At 37.0% G+C, this 15,334-nt stretch overlaps 1 protein-coding gene across 3 annotated transcripts in view; it reads right to left on the bottom strand.

The window, feature by feature from the left end:
* TMEM154 (transmembrane protein 154) overlaps positions 1 to 15,334 on the bottom strand; it is a 69,404-nt gene that overhangs the window by 20,776 nt on the left and 33,294 nt on the right. For all 3 annotated transcript variants that reach the window (XM_074229128.1, XM_074229126.1, XM_074229127.1), the window contains exons 4-6: positions 4,769 to 4,796; positions 3,004 to 3,089; positions 1,832 to 1,892 (exon numbers count right to left, since the gene is read on the bottom strand). In XM_074229128.1, the coding sequence (XP_074085229.1) occupies positions 1,832 to 1,892; positions 3,004 to 3,089; positions 4,769 to 4,796 (175 nt within the window). The remainder of the gene's footprint in view (positions 1 to 1,831; positions 1,893 to 3,003; positions 3,090 to 4,768; positions 4,797 to 15,334) is intronic.

The following is a 15,334-nucleotide window of genomic DNA, read 5'->3' as shown; positions in this document are numbered from 1 at the left end:
CTGGGTAGCTCAGTAGCATTTGAACTGCCTTTAGCAAACCTTCCACTTCACAATTAAGAGATAACCTTTAAAAAGCAAATACCCAGAGGGAGTGGTTCATTGACTTAGATTCACACCACTACAAAGAAAAGAGGAAATCAGATTTTCCCCTTCCCACCTACCAGGCTTTCCCTGGAGGGGAGGAAAGTGGTTGGAACAAAAAAAGAAGCATTCAAGGCTTTAAATATTGCCTTGGGGGGGGGGGGTGCTTAATCACTGATATGACCAAAACATTTTATTTCCCATGCTTCTGGATTGGGTCTCTAAAGTTGTTCATTAGCATGTAGCCTGAAAGATAGAGTCATTCGAAGGTCAGATTTGATGACAAATCAATCTCTATTTATTATAGCGTTGACATTTATTATCTGTGTAGCCTTAGTCATTACTTTCTGAGTCTCAGTTTCCTAATATGTAAAATGAGGTGTGTTTGACTGGAGAAGACTTGAAAAGTGCCTATTTAAGGTTACAGTCTCCCAGAATCAAGACAGACCAGTACTCTCCAAACTATGCCTATTACCAGGACCTCAGCTGGGTAACTGGATTCTTTACATATGATCCAAAGAAGTTCTTGAGATTTTTTTTAGGTTTTTTTTTTTTTTGCAAGGCAATGGGGTTAAGTGGCTTGCCCAAGGCCACACAGCTAGGTAATTATTAAGTGTCTGAGGCCAGGTTTGAACTCAGGTACTCCTGACTCCAGGGCCAGTGCTCTACCACTGCACCACCTAGCCGCCCCTCTTGAGATTCTTTATATATGAGCATGCGCAAGTTGAATGCAAGAGGAGATGATCCAAAGCAACTGTAATTGAACATGGGTTGCAATTGGGAAAATGAAATTTACCTTAATCAGAAGGAGTTTTCTATTTCAACAAAAGACAACCATGATGGTCAAGAAAAGTTCCTTGATTTAATGTTTCATCCAAAAGACACCTGTGACCTCAGCACCATCTTCTGGTATTGTCTCAATTCCACAACCCTTTGGATCACCTGCTCTCATTTTCCCAACTATAGACAAAGTATCTCCTCAGTTCCCCGACCAGACAATCATGCCTACAAACCAACTTACGAAATTCCCAGATCTAACTACCTTCTTTCTAAATTAAAGGCGGGCACTCATTGGGATACTCAGCAATACCCCACCTTGGGTGGCCAAAAGATTCTCAAGGAAGCAGAGCCACCTAGCGGTAGAAATACAAATGTTCTGTAATGCCCCCAGAGTCTGTCCAGGTGTTGGTTAAAAAAAAATGTAAAGTTTCATTTTTTCTCACTGTTGTTTATATTTATCCCCCTTGGAGACTGTTTCTGCCATCTGCTTTCCGTACAAAACATAGATTTCTCAGATACACAAAACTACAGTTTAGCATAGTTAGGGTAACAAATAAAACTGGAGTATCTACTTAGATATCTACTTAGATGCTTAGATATCTTAAGTATCTACTTAGAAGGTCTGGGAAGTTAAATACTGATATAAAAAAATTGCAAATAGTCACAAGGATATAAGTTTTTAGATCCAAAGTTGGAAAAGCTCTCAGAAGTCAATTAGTCCAAACCCCTCGTTTTACAGGTGAGGAACTGAGACCGTAAAAGATAAATGACTTTTCCAGGGCCACACAGGTTATACATGCCAGATATGAGTCCAAGACCTTCTACTCAAGAGTCAATGCTCTTCCCTCTGAACCACTTGCTCTGTGTGTTTAGTGCAGCTTTCCCTTATTTTTTTCTTCACTGCCTCCACCTCCACACCTGTCCATGTACACAGTCAAATGAAGGGAGCATCTTCATTATCTGTAGTTACCTTTGGTTATGATTTGACTCCTTCTCTTCTTCTTTGACTGTGGGTAGACATTCACATTCCGCTAGGAAGGGGTAAAAGACATTTTGGTCATCATTAGTTAATCTCCATATCAGGGACATCAGAATAAGCATAGAAGAGGATACCCTCATCTTTTGAGTGACTTGTTTGGACTCAGTCTCCCTAGAAATTGCAGGCATGGCTTTGGCAAGTTTCTTTATAGTTCTTTCAGTGAAAAGTTCCTCCCAGTAATAATCTGGTTTTTAAACAAAGCGTCTCCTTTTCACTCCACTTCTTCCACTCAAATACACTAGGATTTCATATTGCCTTGGTTAATCAGACTATAACACCAGATTCTCAGCCTGGTTTCAAAATTGATGAATTGGATATTTCACTATATAAAATGAATGGAAAATGGTTTAGTTTTTTTTTATGGTCACAATGATAGTAGAATAACTTCTATAGAAGCTAAAAGACAATAAAAACACATAGGAACACATTAAGTCTTTGGTATTAAGGAACTTGCTTCCAGATGAGGAAAGTCCCTCTCTCAGTGTAGACTAGCACTTTCTCTGTAACATACACTTTTTTTTAGGTTGTTTTTTTTTTTTGCAAGGCAAACGGGGTTAAGTGGCTTGCCCAAGGCCACACAGCTAGGTAATTATTAAGTGTCTGAGACCGGATTTGAACTCAGGTACTCCTGACTCCAGGGCCGGTGCTTTATCCACTATGCCACCTAGCCGCCCCTAACATACACTTTTAAAGTGCTGTCTAGAACATTATGTCAGACTAACATGTGTCAGAAAAGCTAAACTTGAACTCAGGGTTTCCTGGTTCCAAAGGTAGCTCTCTATTGTACTATAATGCCTCTCTTATAGAAACATTTAAGACTATTAAAGGAATTAGAAATATGCTTCAAAATAAGATTAGAGATTTCTACTATCATTTGATTGCTTATCTTAATGGAGAATAATAAATGTATTGGCTATTATTAGTGTCTTAAAATTTCTTTTTATCCAATTTCTGCCATACTTCTGCTCCCAAACAGAAACATCCTCACCTGTTTTGAAAGACTGGCACTTTAAAAAAACTTGGTTATCTTTAGGGGAATTTATTTTTGTAGCTCTGGGAAAACCTCTTAGCCTCATTACAAAATATGACAGAGTTACCAGTACCATTTCTGTTTATGCTGTTCATCCATTTATCCAGCTCTTCCATTTCTATTTCCATGACAGAGGGTGTATCTTCTTCAAAAATAGGGCTGGAGAGAGGAAATAAAAAGAAAAATTAAGGTTTTGCTAGTCTGTGTTTTACTCCAGGGATTCTCAATGTCTTTGTACTGTAGATGTTGATTCTTCAGTATCTGATGTTCAGGGCTAGCCTAGGGACTCTGTTTCGAAGATAATAACCTTCAGTCAAAGCTAAGAATAAAGGAAACTGCAGTGTCTCACTGGATCAAAAAAAAAGAGAAGAAACAAATATTATATCAATATGTTGGCTATAGGGGAAAAAATCAGGTTGTACCAAAAGTGGAAAATGAAGTTAACACTGACATATCAACCAATAGACTGTCTTCAGAAGGTGACTCTTCATGTTTTTAGCCCTGCCAAGTCTTACTTTCCTTTTCATCAAAGCTTTTCTGAAAAGATTCTCTGAGGTCAAGAAACCATCTTTGATCATCTACTCTTTTCTATTTTTTTCTCAACTCTGAAAATAAAAAAAGGAACTTTTCCATTTCAGAAATACACTACAATAAATTCACAGATTTCATAATTGATTATAGAACAAACAGATATAAAAAGAGAATAAGAAAAGAAAAGCCCCAGAATTTCCTTTTTGCAGGATTCAGACCTCTGATTTCATCAATGTGGAAATATTCCCCACTAGGATGTAACTTAGCAACTCAAGTATAACAGAGTTTTGGAGTTTCCTAGGCCATTCAGAGGATAAGTGACTAGTCCATCATATAACTAGCATGTGTCAAAGGCAGCAGAATCCAGGTCCCCGATCCTAAGAAGATGCCTTTATTCATTATGTCGTACTGCTTCTACATCCCTACTGGTGTGGCCTTTTCATTAGATGAACGGCAAGTAAATTTTGCTATTAGGTATTACTGAGCTTGGGGGGTGGGGGCTAGACTTTGTCCAGAAAAGTTTGTTTCTGGATGACAAGCAGCATGGTAGCTTGGGTGTAGAATTAGAGTCAAGAAGTCTTGAGATCTAATTCTTCCCTAGAATATATATGTGTGTGTATATATATATATATAATCCTGGAGAAGTCATTTAATTTTTCTCAGTCTTTTTTCTTCATCTGTAAATTAATAATAGCACCTACCTCATAGAGTTATTGTGAGGCTCAAATGAAATAATGCATATAAAATAATTCACAATTCACTTTTTACTTAAAACCCTCTATAAATGCCAACTATTATTTTGTAAGGGTTCTATTTCTACCACTGCCTATTTTGGTTGCCACTGTTCTTATTTCACAAGAACCATGAATTGCTAGGGGGAAATTGTTCAATAAGGATAAAACTACCAAACAGCATGAGAAATAAATAGGAAAAAAAAAATCAAGGTTGGGAGAGATTGCCCAGAATTTGAGTTTTTATTATCTATCTTGCCTTTAGAATCATTAGTAGCATGTATAAATTTGGAATTTGAGAGGATTTGACAAAAATAATCAAACAAATAACTCTTCCTAGTGGTTAGATTGCCTGCTGAGAATTTGGTTGGGAGGGAAGGAAATAGCATTTCTTCTTGTTCACACTTAGGGACTATCTTTTGGGTTATAGCATTAAAAGATCACAGAAATCCCTCCTCAGGAGTAAGAAGAAAAGAACCAAGAGAAAAGCAAGACTTGAAAACAAGAGAATCCTAAAGATCTCCAGAGTTGTGCTTATCAACAATTAAGCTGATTTAAGAACTTAAATAGGTTTACCTTTTGACGTTTTCACTGCCTAATTCATCTGAAATAAAATAAACATAAAATTAATATTTTCACAACCATCACTATATTATCCCTCACTCAGAAATCCCCTCTTCTTTCTAAAACCAGACTCTTATGCAAATCAACTTAAATTCATTTTCAAAAAGAACAATAAACAAAATTGAACATCTATCTATAATGACCAATTTTAGCCATGGAGAAGAAAAGTACCTTTTTTTCTCTTATTACAGAAGTAGTTGGCTATGGATTTGGAATGTTGCATACACTCTGTGCATACACTCTCATACTTAGCAGATGTGTTGATTGGTTTTGCTTAACTTTTTTTTCTCTTTGTTACAAGGGAGACTCATGGGGAAAAGGAGAAAGGATACATTTGAACGTGATTGTAATGTAACAAAAAAGGCATCACTAAAAAATTTAAAACAAGTAATTATTAACCTCTAAGCCAAATAAATACATTTCATTTCAATTCAGCAAAGACTTTTGAAGTCATTATTCCGTTCATTGCAGTGTGCTAGGTGCTGAGAATATAAAAACAATTATGAAACAGTCCCTGCCCTCAAGAAACTCACTTTTAGAGACATTTTAATTCAGGGTCCCTTTTTTCTCCCTCCCTTTCTCTGCCCCCTCCCACCTCTGCCCACTGGTTCACTTCAGATTCATACTTTAATCTAGCCTCAATCCTAAGAAAAGCAAGTTTCAAAATCATAGAACTTTGGAATTAAAATCTAGGGCATGCTTTTTTTTTTGCAAGGCAATAGGGTTAAGTGGCTTACCCAAGGCCACACAGCTAGGTAATTATTAAGTGTCTGAGACTGGATTTGAACTCAGGTACTCCTGACTCCAGGGCTGGTGCTCTATCCACTGCGCCACCTAGCTGCCCCCTAGGTTGTGCTGTTTTATGTTTAACACTTCAACTGGAGGGGAGAGGAAATGGACAGAGAGGAGGATGTTGCCTTCACATTTTTAAATTTAATCTACATTATTAAGACTTTCTTAAGTCTAAACAATGAATAAAACACAAATCCATAAATTACAAATCCTCAAACAAAACTCAAACTGAATTTAACAATTGAAGTTTGCCAACAGGCTGGTTTAAGCCCGCTCCAGTTCATCTCTGATTTTAAGGGATTTCAAAAACTGCTTAGGTACAACCTATGGCTGGGGGGGGGGGGGAGAAAAAAAATAGGATGATTTTATTCTCTGAGAGATACCTCTTTGCCTAAACTTTGCCTAAAGATCTGTAGGGAGGGTCAAGAACATGGAGAGAAGAACATCAGGAAGAAATTCAATCCAATTCAACAAACATTTATTTAGCCCTTATTGAGGGCCGGACACTGGCCTAGAAACTGGTTGACTAAAACTATAGAAGAAGCAAAGTTTAGAAAAGACATGGTACTTGCCCCCTAAGCATTAAGGATAATAGAAAATGTTCTAGATTTCTAGTCAAGAGATTTCTCTGAGTTCTGCCTCCAGTAATCTTTCTGAGTCTCAATTTTGTCATTTGTGAAAAGAGGGAATTTAAATACTTGCTACACTTCACAAGGTTGTTGTGAGGGAATGCTTTGCTTTGCAAACATTAAACACTATAGTCAAAAGAGATATCTTTAGAGAGGTGTAAACAAAATTCTATGACTTGGTTGAAGGTACAAAGGTATCATTAGTAGCACACTTACTCAGTAAGCAGATGACACACAGATGGGTACTTATGTTTACTATGAAGATTAGAAAAAATAATGTATCTGAAGAACTTTTTAATCCTTTAAAGCACTACATAAAGGTTGTTATTCCCACTGGTATATTGGATGATAGAGTTGGGGTCCAAAAAAGTGTCAAGATATTGGAATAAATCTAATAAAATGAAATTTTATTAGTTAGAATATACCTATTAAGAATGAAAAGACTGTCCTGGGAGTGAGAAGACTGGTTCTGATCTCAGCTCAGACTCTTCCTGCCTACAAGACTTCAGGCAAGTCACAACCCTGCTCAGTCTGTTCTCTCTTTAGTAAAGCTGAGAGAGTTGGACTGGATGCCCCGAGATTCAGCTTTAGTAAGATTTTTACTGCTCTAGGTCTATTAAAGTCTTATTGCTTTGAACAAAAAAAATGAACTTAAAAAATACAGGTTGGAGGCAGAAATGGACAGACAGTAGTTATATATGCCTATAAGAAAGGCTAAGACAATTCCTGCCCTCAAGGAACTTGTAGTCTAATAAGGGAGACAACATGCAAACAAATATATACAAAGTAAGCTAGACTGAGGATTAATAGAAAATAATTAACAGAGGGAAGGCACTAGAATTAAGAGCATTTGTTAAATGCTTCTTGTAGAAGAAAGAGATTTTACTTGGAACTTGAAGAAAGTTAATTCATCTGAGGAAAAAAAAAAGACCAAAAACTGGGGAGAGGTGATAGATCTACTATGATATATATATATATATATATATATATATATATATATATATATATATACACATACACACACAAATATATGACATCTGCATATGATTTAATAATGTGTATGTGTATGGATACTAAAAAAGTATTGGTGATTTTGGTGATTTTTAAGATCCAGTGTGGTTAAGTAACTTATCCAAAGCCATACAAGATACATGCTCTGAGATGTAATTAAAATCTAGGTCCTCTGCCTCCAAATCCAGAGCATTTTTTCATTGGACCATACTAAAGGATGGGTAGAAATTCATGGTTATGAAGGGTGTAATGGACAGATGTTAGATAAAAAGTCAAACTAAATAGGTATATCAGAACCAACTTAATATTGTTGATCAGAGCAGGAAGCAACTGGTAGGTGGTTTAGTGAGGGCTCCTCTGTTTGTAAACATTCAGAAAAGTTCTCTCAGACACATCATAAGTCAACTGAAGAAGAGATTTTTACAGGCACTCTCTCTTGCATCCCTTCTGAATGATGCATCAGGTCAATAGCATAAGATCTCCATAATGGCTTTAGTATAGTTCTTTTCCATATTCAGGAACCCAGACCTGAATAAGAATAAAAGTATTTCTGTTCTCTCAAACACAGTGTAAATCATGGAGAACCTGGAGGCAAAGCATTCTTCATGACTCACTCCCAGCTTTGGTGGTTCTTCACAATGGCCCTGCAAATTTCTTGGCTTACCCCTCTGTGGGCCACATCTTCTTATTTTGTACTGTACTACCCAGCAAAAGTCTCAAGGACAAATTAATTCTTCCCCATTCTCATTTTTTAAAACCAAACTTGTAATTTCATTACAAGGAAGTCCTGGTGAGATACTTCCTCTAACAATGCAAATCAGCACCTTATGTTAATATGTAGTCCTAAAAAAGTTTCCTGGAGTCACTTCAAGATTTAAGACTTGTCCAGAGTCCCTAAACCTGTTTGTGTCTGAGTCTTCCTGACCCTAAGTCTAGCCATCTTTCCACTATTTCTCAACGTTACAATATTTGTGATGTGTCTCTAATGCACAAACACCATGCTAAGTACCAGGACTACAAAAATAAAACAAAACTACCACTCCCTTCAAGGATTTTACATCCTATAATCTAGAATGGGATTTGGTTCACACATTTGGTTTGTAGAATATAAAGTAGGCTCAGAATCTTTTCTTTATATTCCTAGCACCTAACCCATAGTAGATGCTTCTTGGAGGAAGGTATAACCTTCACAGATCCTGGAAGCATTATTGGAGCATCTCCTGCATAGCAGCTTGGAATGCTGGGTTTTGTGGAAGTGGGCTCCAGCAGGTCACAAGAGACTGCCATTGCAATATAAATTTGCTGAGAATTTCGTTCTTGGGAGTTGTATCCTCAGCATCTAGTAGTGCCTGGATATATTGTAGACACTTAAAAATGCTTGTTGATTGAAGAACTTCAGACAGCCAGGGCGCACAATTGACTTTTTTTTATCATCTGAGAACTATTCAGCTGCAAAAACACCAAGTAGTGGGATTGACTGTACAGAGCCAAATACTGATGATCCCTAGAATTGTAGGCTACTATTCGTTCATTGCCTGCAGTCAATGCAGGTCCCAAGCGAGAGAGACAACCAGCAGGCACCTGGAACTATGCTCTTGGCAGTCATGAGAAGTTATTATAATTTTCTGTGGGTTGGCAGGTTCTAAAGGCATCTCTAATCCAGGGAAATATGGTTCCCAGTTTTCTGTTCTGTGGCATCAATGCCTGATTGATTTCACAGAACTGTTAGGCATTTCCTTCTTCAGCAGAGAAAGGCTGCACCAGCTTCCTGCAGGTGCTGGATTCTCAGGGAACCTATGTTGTTATGGAAGGTATATTTTTCCTAGGGGAGGGGCTCTTAAATGATAGCTGTGCAAACTATATAATATTATTAACAGCAATAGAATTCCTTTAGTGTTTTTCTTTTTAAAATTTATTTTTTCATGCATTTGTAATCTGTCCTTTCTATTACCCTCCCAACGGAACCACCATAACAAATATCCCCCAAAATAATACCCTCATCAAAAATGTTCATAGTCCAACAAAACAAATTCCTTTACTGATAATGCCCCAAAATGTATTTGTTTATTTATGGTTTATCCCCTTTTACAGAAGAGTTAAGTGGCATGTTTCAACTTCAGGCTTCTGGATTTCTGGTTATTAGCACTGATTGGAGTTCTAAAACTTTTCAAAGTTTCTTTTCTTTATAATGTTGCCACTGGTGAAATTGTTCTCCTGGTTCTTCTCATATAGGTCACTTTGTCATTTCTTATGGGACAATAATATTTATCATTACATTCCTATGGCACAATTTGGTTAATAGAATGTCTGGATCATCTCTCCTCCAAATGCCAATAAGAAGACACTCCCCTCTTCTACCCTTGTATCCAGTTTCTGGCTCTTATAAAAAGGGTAGATTTGGATCCTTTTCTTCTTTGATCTCTTTGGTGTATAGATAAGATAAAGGATATGCAGAGTTTAGAAATTTGGGGACATGGTTCCAAATCACTAGAGTACTATTTGAAGGTCTGCAAATTGCATTACATATTTTATCTCACTTGATGCTCACAATAGCCCTGTGAGGTGGGTACATTACCCTCATTTTTACAGACATAGAAACAGAGGTTCAGAAAGTTCAGTGAGTGGACCAGTTACATTATTATCGACTGTTTGAAGCTACAGTCAAACTCAGATTTTTCTCATTCAGTCCAGCACCCTATCTACATCACCTAAATTTAATAATACTTAGCATTTTTTTTAAGATTTTCCAAGGCAAATGGGATTAAGTGATTTGCCCAAGGCCACACAGCTAGGTAATTATTAAATGTCTGAGGCTGGATTTGAACTCAGGTACTCCTGACTCCCGGGCTGGTGCTCTATCCACTGCTCCACCTAGCCTCCCCCTCCACTGTGCCACCTAGCCACCCCCAATACTTAGCATTTTTAAAACATCAATTAATTTACTGTTACATCATATTTTATCCTCACAATAATCCTGGAAGGTAGGTGCCATTATTATTCCCATTTTATAGTCAAGAAAACTGAGGCAAACAGAAATTAAGGGACTTGCACAGATTACACAGCTAATAATGATGGGACCAGATTTGAACTTAGGTCATTCTGACTCTAGATCCTCATCTCTATCTACTATACCACCTGCCTACCCTTCTATTCAGGATATTACCATGTTGCTTTAAAATTAGTTCCATCCCTCTTTCTTCTTTCTGAATATTCCCTTTCAGAGGAAGCTCATCTTTAGAGAGAAACCATCTTTGAGGCAATTAGACCTCCCACAAAGCCATGAGGATCCCCCTATTTTCACAATCTGGTCCCTTCAGGAAAACCCTCAGATGTCTCCCAAGAGAGCATGAAGCAGCAGCATCTATGACTTCATGACAATGATGTCAGTGAATCTTTTGATGTCCTATCCTCTGCAGGCTCTGTGTCACTTGGGAGCTGACTCTGCTGATGAGTTAGTTTTAAAACCCCATTAATGACATATTCAGAGGAAACATACATGAGGAGAATGCAGTCAACATTAAATCAGGACAGAGAAATCTGAATGCAGACTGCCCATCCTTGCTCTGCAGACTTGCCCTGGACACCATGGTAACAGGGAAACATGGAGGACACAAGTGGGGAGAGAGAGAAGAATTAAGTGAGATAGAGGCTCCCTTCTCTCATTCCTGAATTCCTCTTGTGGCTTCCATTTTTGGAAGAAGTAGCTAAATTGATCAAATTTCATTCTCCTCCTGGCTCAACTTTTGACTTTGCCTCAGGGCTACACATTTTCAGAAGAGTTTTCCTTCCCTTCCCCTTTGCTTTTCACTTCCCTTTAATCTTTAATGTATTGTCTTCCCTCACTAGAACAAAAATTCCTTGAGTCAAGGACTAACTTTCTTTTTGCTTATATTACATCCCCAGATCTTAATATAATGTCTGTCAAACAGTAAGCTTTTGAAAAATGTTTATTGTTTTGCCTTATCACCAAGAACAGGATTCACATCCAGTACATTGACATGGAAATTTCTGGTTCCAAATTGGGTTCTTTCCACTTCATCTCACTGACAAGACTTACAGCAGGAAGTCTTTCTCTAGTTGAAGCTTCAGTTGGGATTTTTGAATGTGCTCAGAAGTCAAAATGATAGTTGGATGACATTGGATCGTAGATTTCTAGGTCTTTTAGTCAAATGAGAAAACTGAGGTCTGGGAAGATTAAATGTCATCCCTGAGATCCCACACTCAGAAAGTGGAGAGATGGGATTTGAATAAAGCTAAAACTTGAAACAAAGTCTCCTAATTCTAAACCAGTATGTTTTTTTTCCCTACAACATACTACATTCAATTCTTACAAGCACTTCTTTTATTTATTTTTTTATTTTTACAGCTACATGCAAAGGCAGTTTTCATCATTCATTTTTTGGTAAGATTTTAAGCTCCATGTTTTTCTTTCTCTTTCCCTTTCTTCCCTCCCCTTACCCTTGATAGCAAACAATCTGATATAGGTTGCAGTTGTATAACTGTGTTAAACTTATTTCCATATTAGTTATATAGTGAAAGAAGAATTGGAACAAAAGAGAAAAATAAACTGTGAGAGGGAAGAATATAAAATATAAAACAAATTTTTAAAAACTGAAAATAGTTTATTTTGGTCTGCATTCAGACTCCACAGTTCTTTCTCTGGATGTGGATAGTATTTTCCAACACAAATCTTTAGAATTCTATTGCTGAGAAGAGCTAAGTCTCTTATAATTGTTCTTCATACAATGTTGCTGTTAATATGTAAAATGTTCTCCTGGTTCTACTCACTTCACTCAGCATCAGTTCATGTAAAGTCTTTCCAGATGTTTCTGAAATCCAGCCATTCATGGTTTCTTACAGAACAATAGTACTCTGTCACATTCATATACTACAATTTGTTCAGTCAATCCCCATCTATTAGCTTTTCTTAAGTCCTATCATGAGCCAAGAACTACATTAAGTTCTGGCAATAAAGACAAAAATCAAATATACTCTAGCTTGTATTTTACAGAATTCAAAGAGGTAGAGGCCAAGAAAGAGAGCATTCTAGGGATGGGGTACCACCTGTGCAAAGATATGGAGTTCAGAGATGGAATAAACTGAATCCTATTCTTATACTGAACAGTAAAAGAATGAGTTTTCTTTGTTCAAGATCCCTTGCTTTGGAGGCTGGCACTGTACTGGGACAGTTCCATTCAAATGGACATTTCCTAGTACCTATTTCATTGAATATACATATGGAAGCATTTAATAATTAAATTATAACAACCACTGATTTAATCGTACATTGGGCTGCATAACTTATTTATTTTCTCTCTTGGTGATGAAGGGGAAAGGGAGCACTTAAAAAAGTGAGGTTGATTTTTCTGAAAGGTTGGACCAAGGACTTCCAAGAATCAACTTTAGAACTTCTTTCAGGAAGACATACATGAAGTGATGCAAAATGAAGTGAACAGAACTATGGAGTACATTGTACACAGTAAGAGCAGCATTGTAACGCTGATCAACTGTAAAAGACTCAGTTGTTCTGATCAACCCAACAATCTGAGACAATTCCAAAGTATTTGTGATGGAAAATGCTATCCACTTCTTGAGAAAAAAACTGTTGAAATTAAATAGAGATTAAAGAATAATTTTGTACTTTACTTTTTTTGGGGGGGTCTGTTTTCCTTTGCAATATGGCTAATGTAGAAATTGGTTTGGCATGACTTCATAGGTACCATTGATATCAAATGGCTTGCCTTTCTTCTCAAGGAATGAGGGGTGGGGCAGAAGAGAAAGAATCTGGAATGAAATTTTTTTGTTGTTGTTTTCTTTTAGTTTTTTTTTGCAAGGCAATGGGGTTAAGTGGCTTGCTCAAGGCCACACAGCTAGGTACTTATTGTTTCAGGCCAGATTTGCACTCAGGTACTCCTGACTCCAGGACTGGTGCTCTCTCCACTGCACCAGCTGCCCAGAAATTTTTTTTTAATGAATAAATTTTTATAGGTAATTAAAACATATTGAATGAAATAAATAAAAATATATTAGGGAGAAATTGTTCTTTTATGATTAAAAAAACCCACCTGTATGCTCCTAGCTACATTTTCTCTTTAAGATAAAAAACAAAGTTCTCAGTTTTGCATTTAAATCCTTTTACCATCTGTTTCTTTACCTACTTTTGCTTTTATTTTTCATGTTTCCTCCTTTCAAGCACCTTCCATTCTAGCCAAGCCCAGTCTACTTGTTTTTTTCCCACCTCCATGCCTTTGCTTAGACTATTAGCCTATATCTGGAACATACTTCCTACTCAACCTCTCCCTCCCAGAGTTCCTAGTTTCCTTTAAGGCTCAGAGAATGGACCATCTCCTGGGGAAAGTCTCAGTCTCATAGCCATTATGCTTTCTTTAGCCTCCTCCAGTTATCATCTTGTGTAACCCCCAATTGAGGTAGACTTCTTGAGGGAAGATATTATTTTTCATTGTGTCTTGTACCTCCAGTGTCTAACATAGTATTTTGTACATAGTAGATTTTTATAAATGCTAGCTGGACTGAATTCGATATAAAATAATAATCAAAAGCTGCCAACAAAAAAAATAGGATTAAAATGCAAAATCAGTAATGAAAAAAAAATATATCATTTAAGTCTCATAGCTAGAGTCCTGGACCTGAAGACTCATGGTCCTGAATTCAGTGTATTCTTTTTTTTTTTTGCAAGGCAATGGGGTTAAGTGGCTTGCCCAAGGCCACACAGCTAGGTAATTATTAAGTGTCTGAGGCCAGATATGAATTCAGGCACTCCCAACTCCAGGACCAGTGCTCTCATGGTCCCGAATTCAAATCTAGCCTCCAACATTTACCAACTATGTAACCCTGGGCAACTTTTCTCTTCTGAAAATGAGCTCAATATGGAAATGGCAAACCACTCTAGCATTTTTCCCAAGAAAACACCAAAAGGGAATCACAAAGAGTCACTAAAATTAAAAATGACTGAGCAAAGACATAGTAAGGTTTCTCATCTCTAAATTCAGAATTTTCATTTTCCTCAAAGTTTACAAGTTATAATGTTTCCCTTTTCAATCAGATCATAAACATGACCCAAACAAACAGAATGTCAAAGCAGGTGGAGAGAGAAATAGGGCCAATCTTTGGGATGCAGTGAGCTTATCACCAAACAGAGCTGAGCAACACACAAAAATATCTGGCCAATGTTGTAGATTAGTTTGGCACTATGTTCAGGCAGGACAGGCAGCTGTCCATGTTGTAGGATATAAGAGGTGCCAAAATACTCTTCCTGCCCAAAATCATCTCCCCCCACCTCCCCCAGAGTTCTGCTACTGTGCATTAAATTCTTGTGATAAAGTTGGGTAAGGAATTCACAAGTCCCCTTTAATATGCAAAAGTCACCTATTGATCCTTAACACTCAATTACTTTATCAGATTGGCTAGTCAGTCCCTAGTAGACAACCTGGTTGGTCTCATCAAAAAGACAATGGAAGTAAAATTATGTCATATACATATCTGTGTCCACTGCCTCAAGATCAGTGCTATGCACAAAGTAGACAATAAATATTGCTAGCCATGTAAACTTTGGGGTCATCTAATCTCTCTGAGTCTGGGTTTCTTCATCTGTAAAATGCATAATAACAGTATTTGGAGGTGTGGTGAGCAAAATACTGTTATCATAGAGTCATTTTAATTTTAATTTTTTGAATGAATGAAATAAATGGAAATATTACCTTACTCTTGTATAAGACCATGGTACTCCTGTATTTGACTTATTGAATGTTAATCTGAGAGTTAAAGTTTAAAAGGAATATGTTATAGTAGGAAGATCAGTATTCCAAAAGTTACAAGACCTGAATTCTCATTATAGCCCTGCTTTTAACTAGTGTAACCTAGAGATCATAGCTAATTTTCTTTGGGCCTGAGTTTCATCTTTTCTAAAATGGGAGTGCTGGTTAAAAATCTCAAAGAAAGCTCAATTTATTTATAGGCAGAGTTGTGGAGGTAAATGTTCAACAACCAGCTCCCCCCCAAAAAAAATTAATTTAGGCATTGATACAGAGAATTATGAATATTGGAAATTTGTAATTAGAAACAAATT

Source organism: Macrotis lagotis, chromosome 3 (assembly GCF_037893015.1).
Source record: "Macrotis lagotis isolate mMagLag1 chromosome 3, bilby.v1.9.chrom.fasta, whole genome shotgun sequence".
Taxonomy (NCBI): Eukaryota; Metazoa; Chordata; class Mammalia; order Peramelemorphia; family Peramelidae; genus Macrotis; species Macrotis lagotis.
Note: the sequence above shows the minus strand (reverse complement) of the source record. Positions and strands in the feature narration are given on the sequence as shown.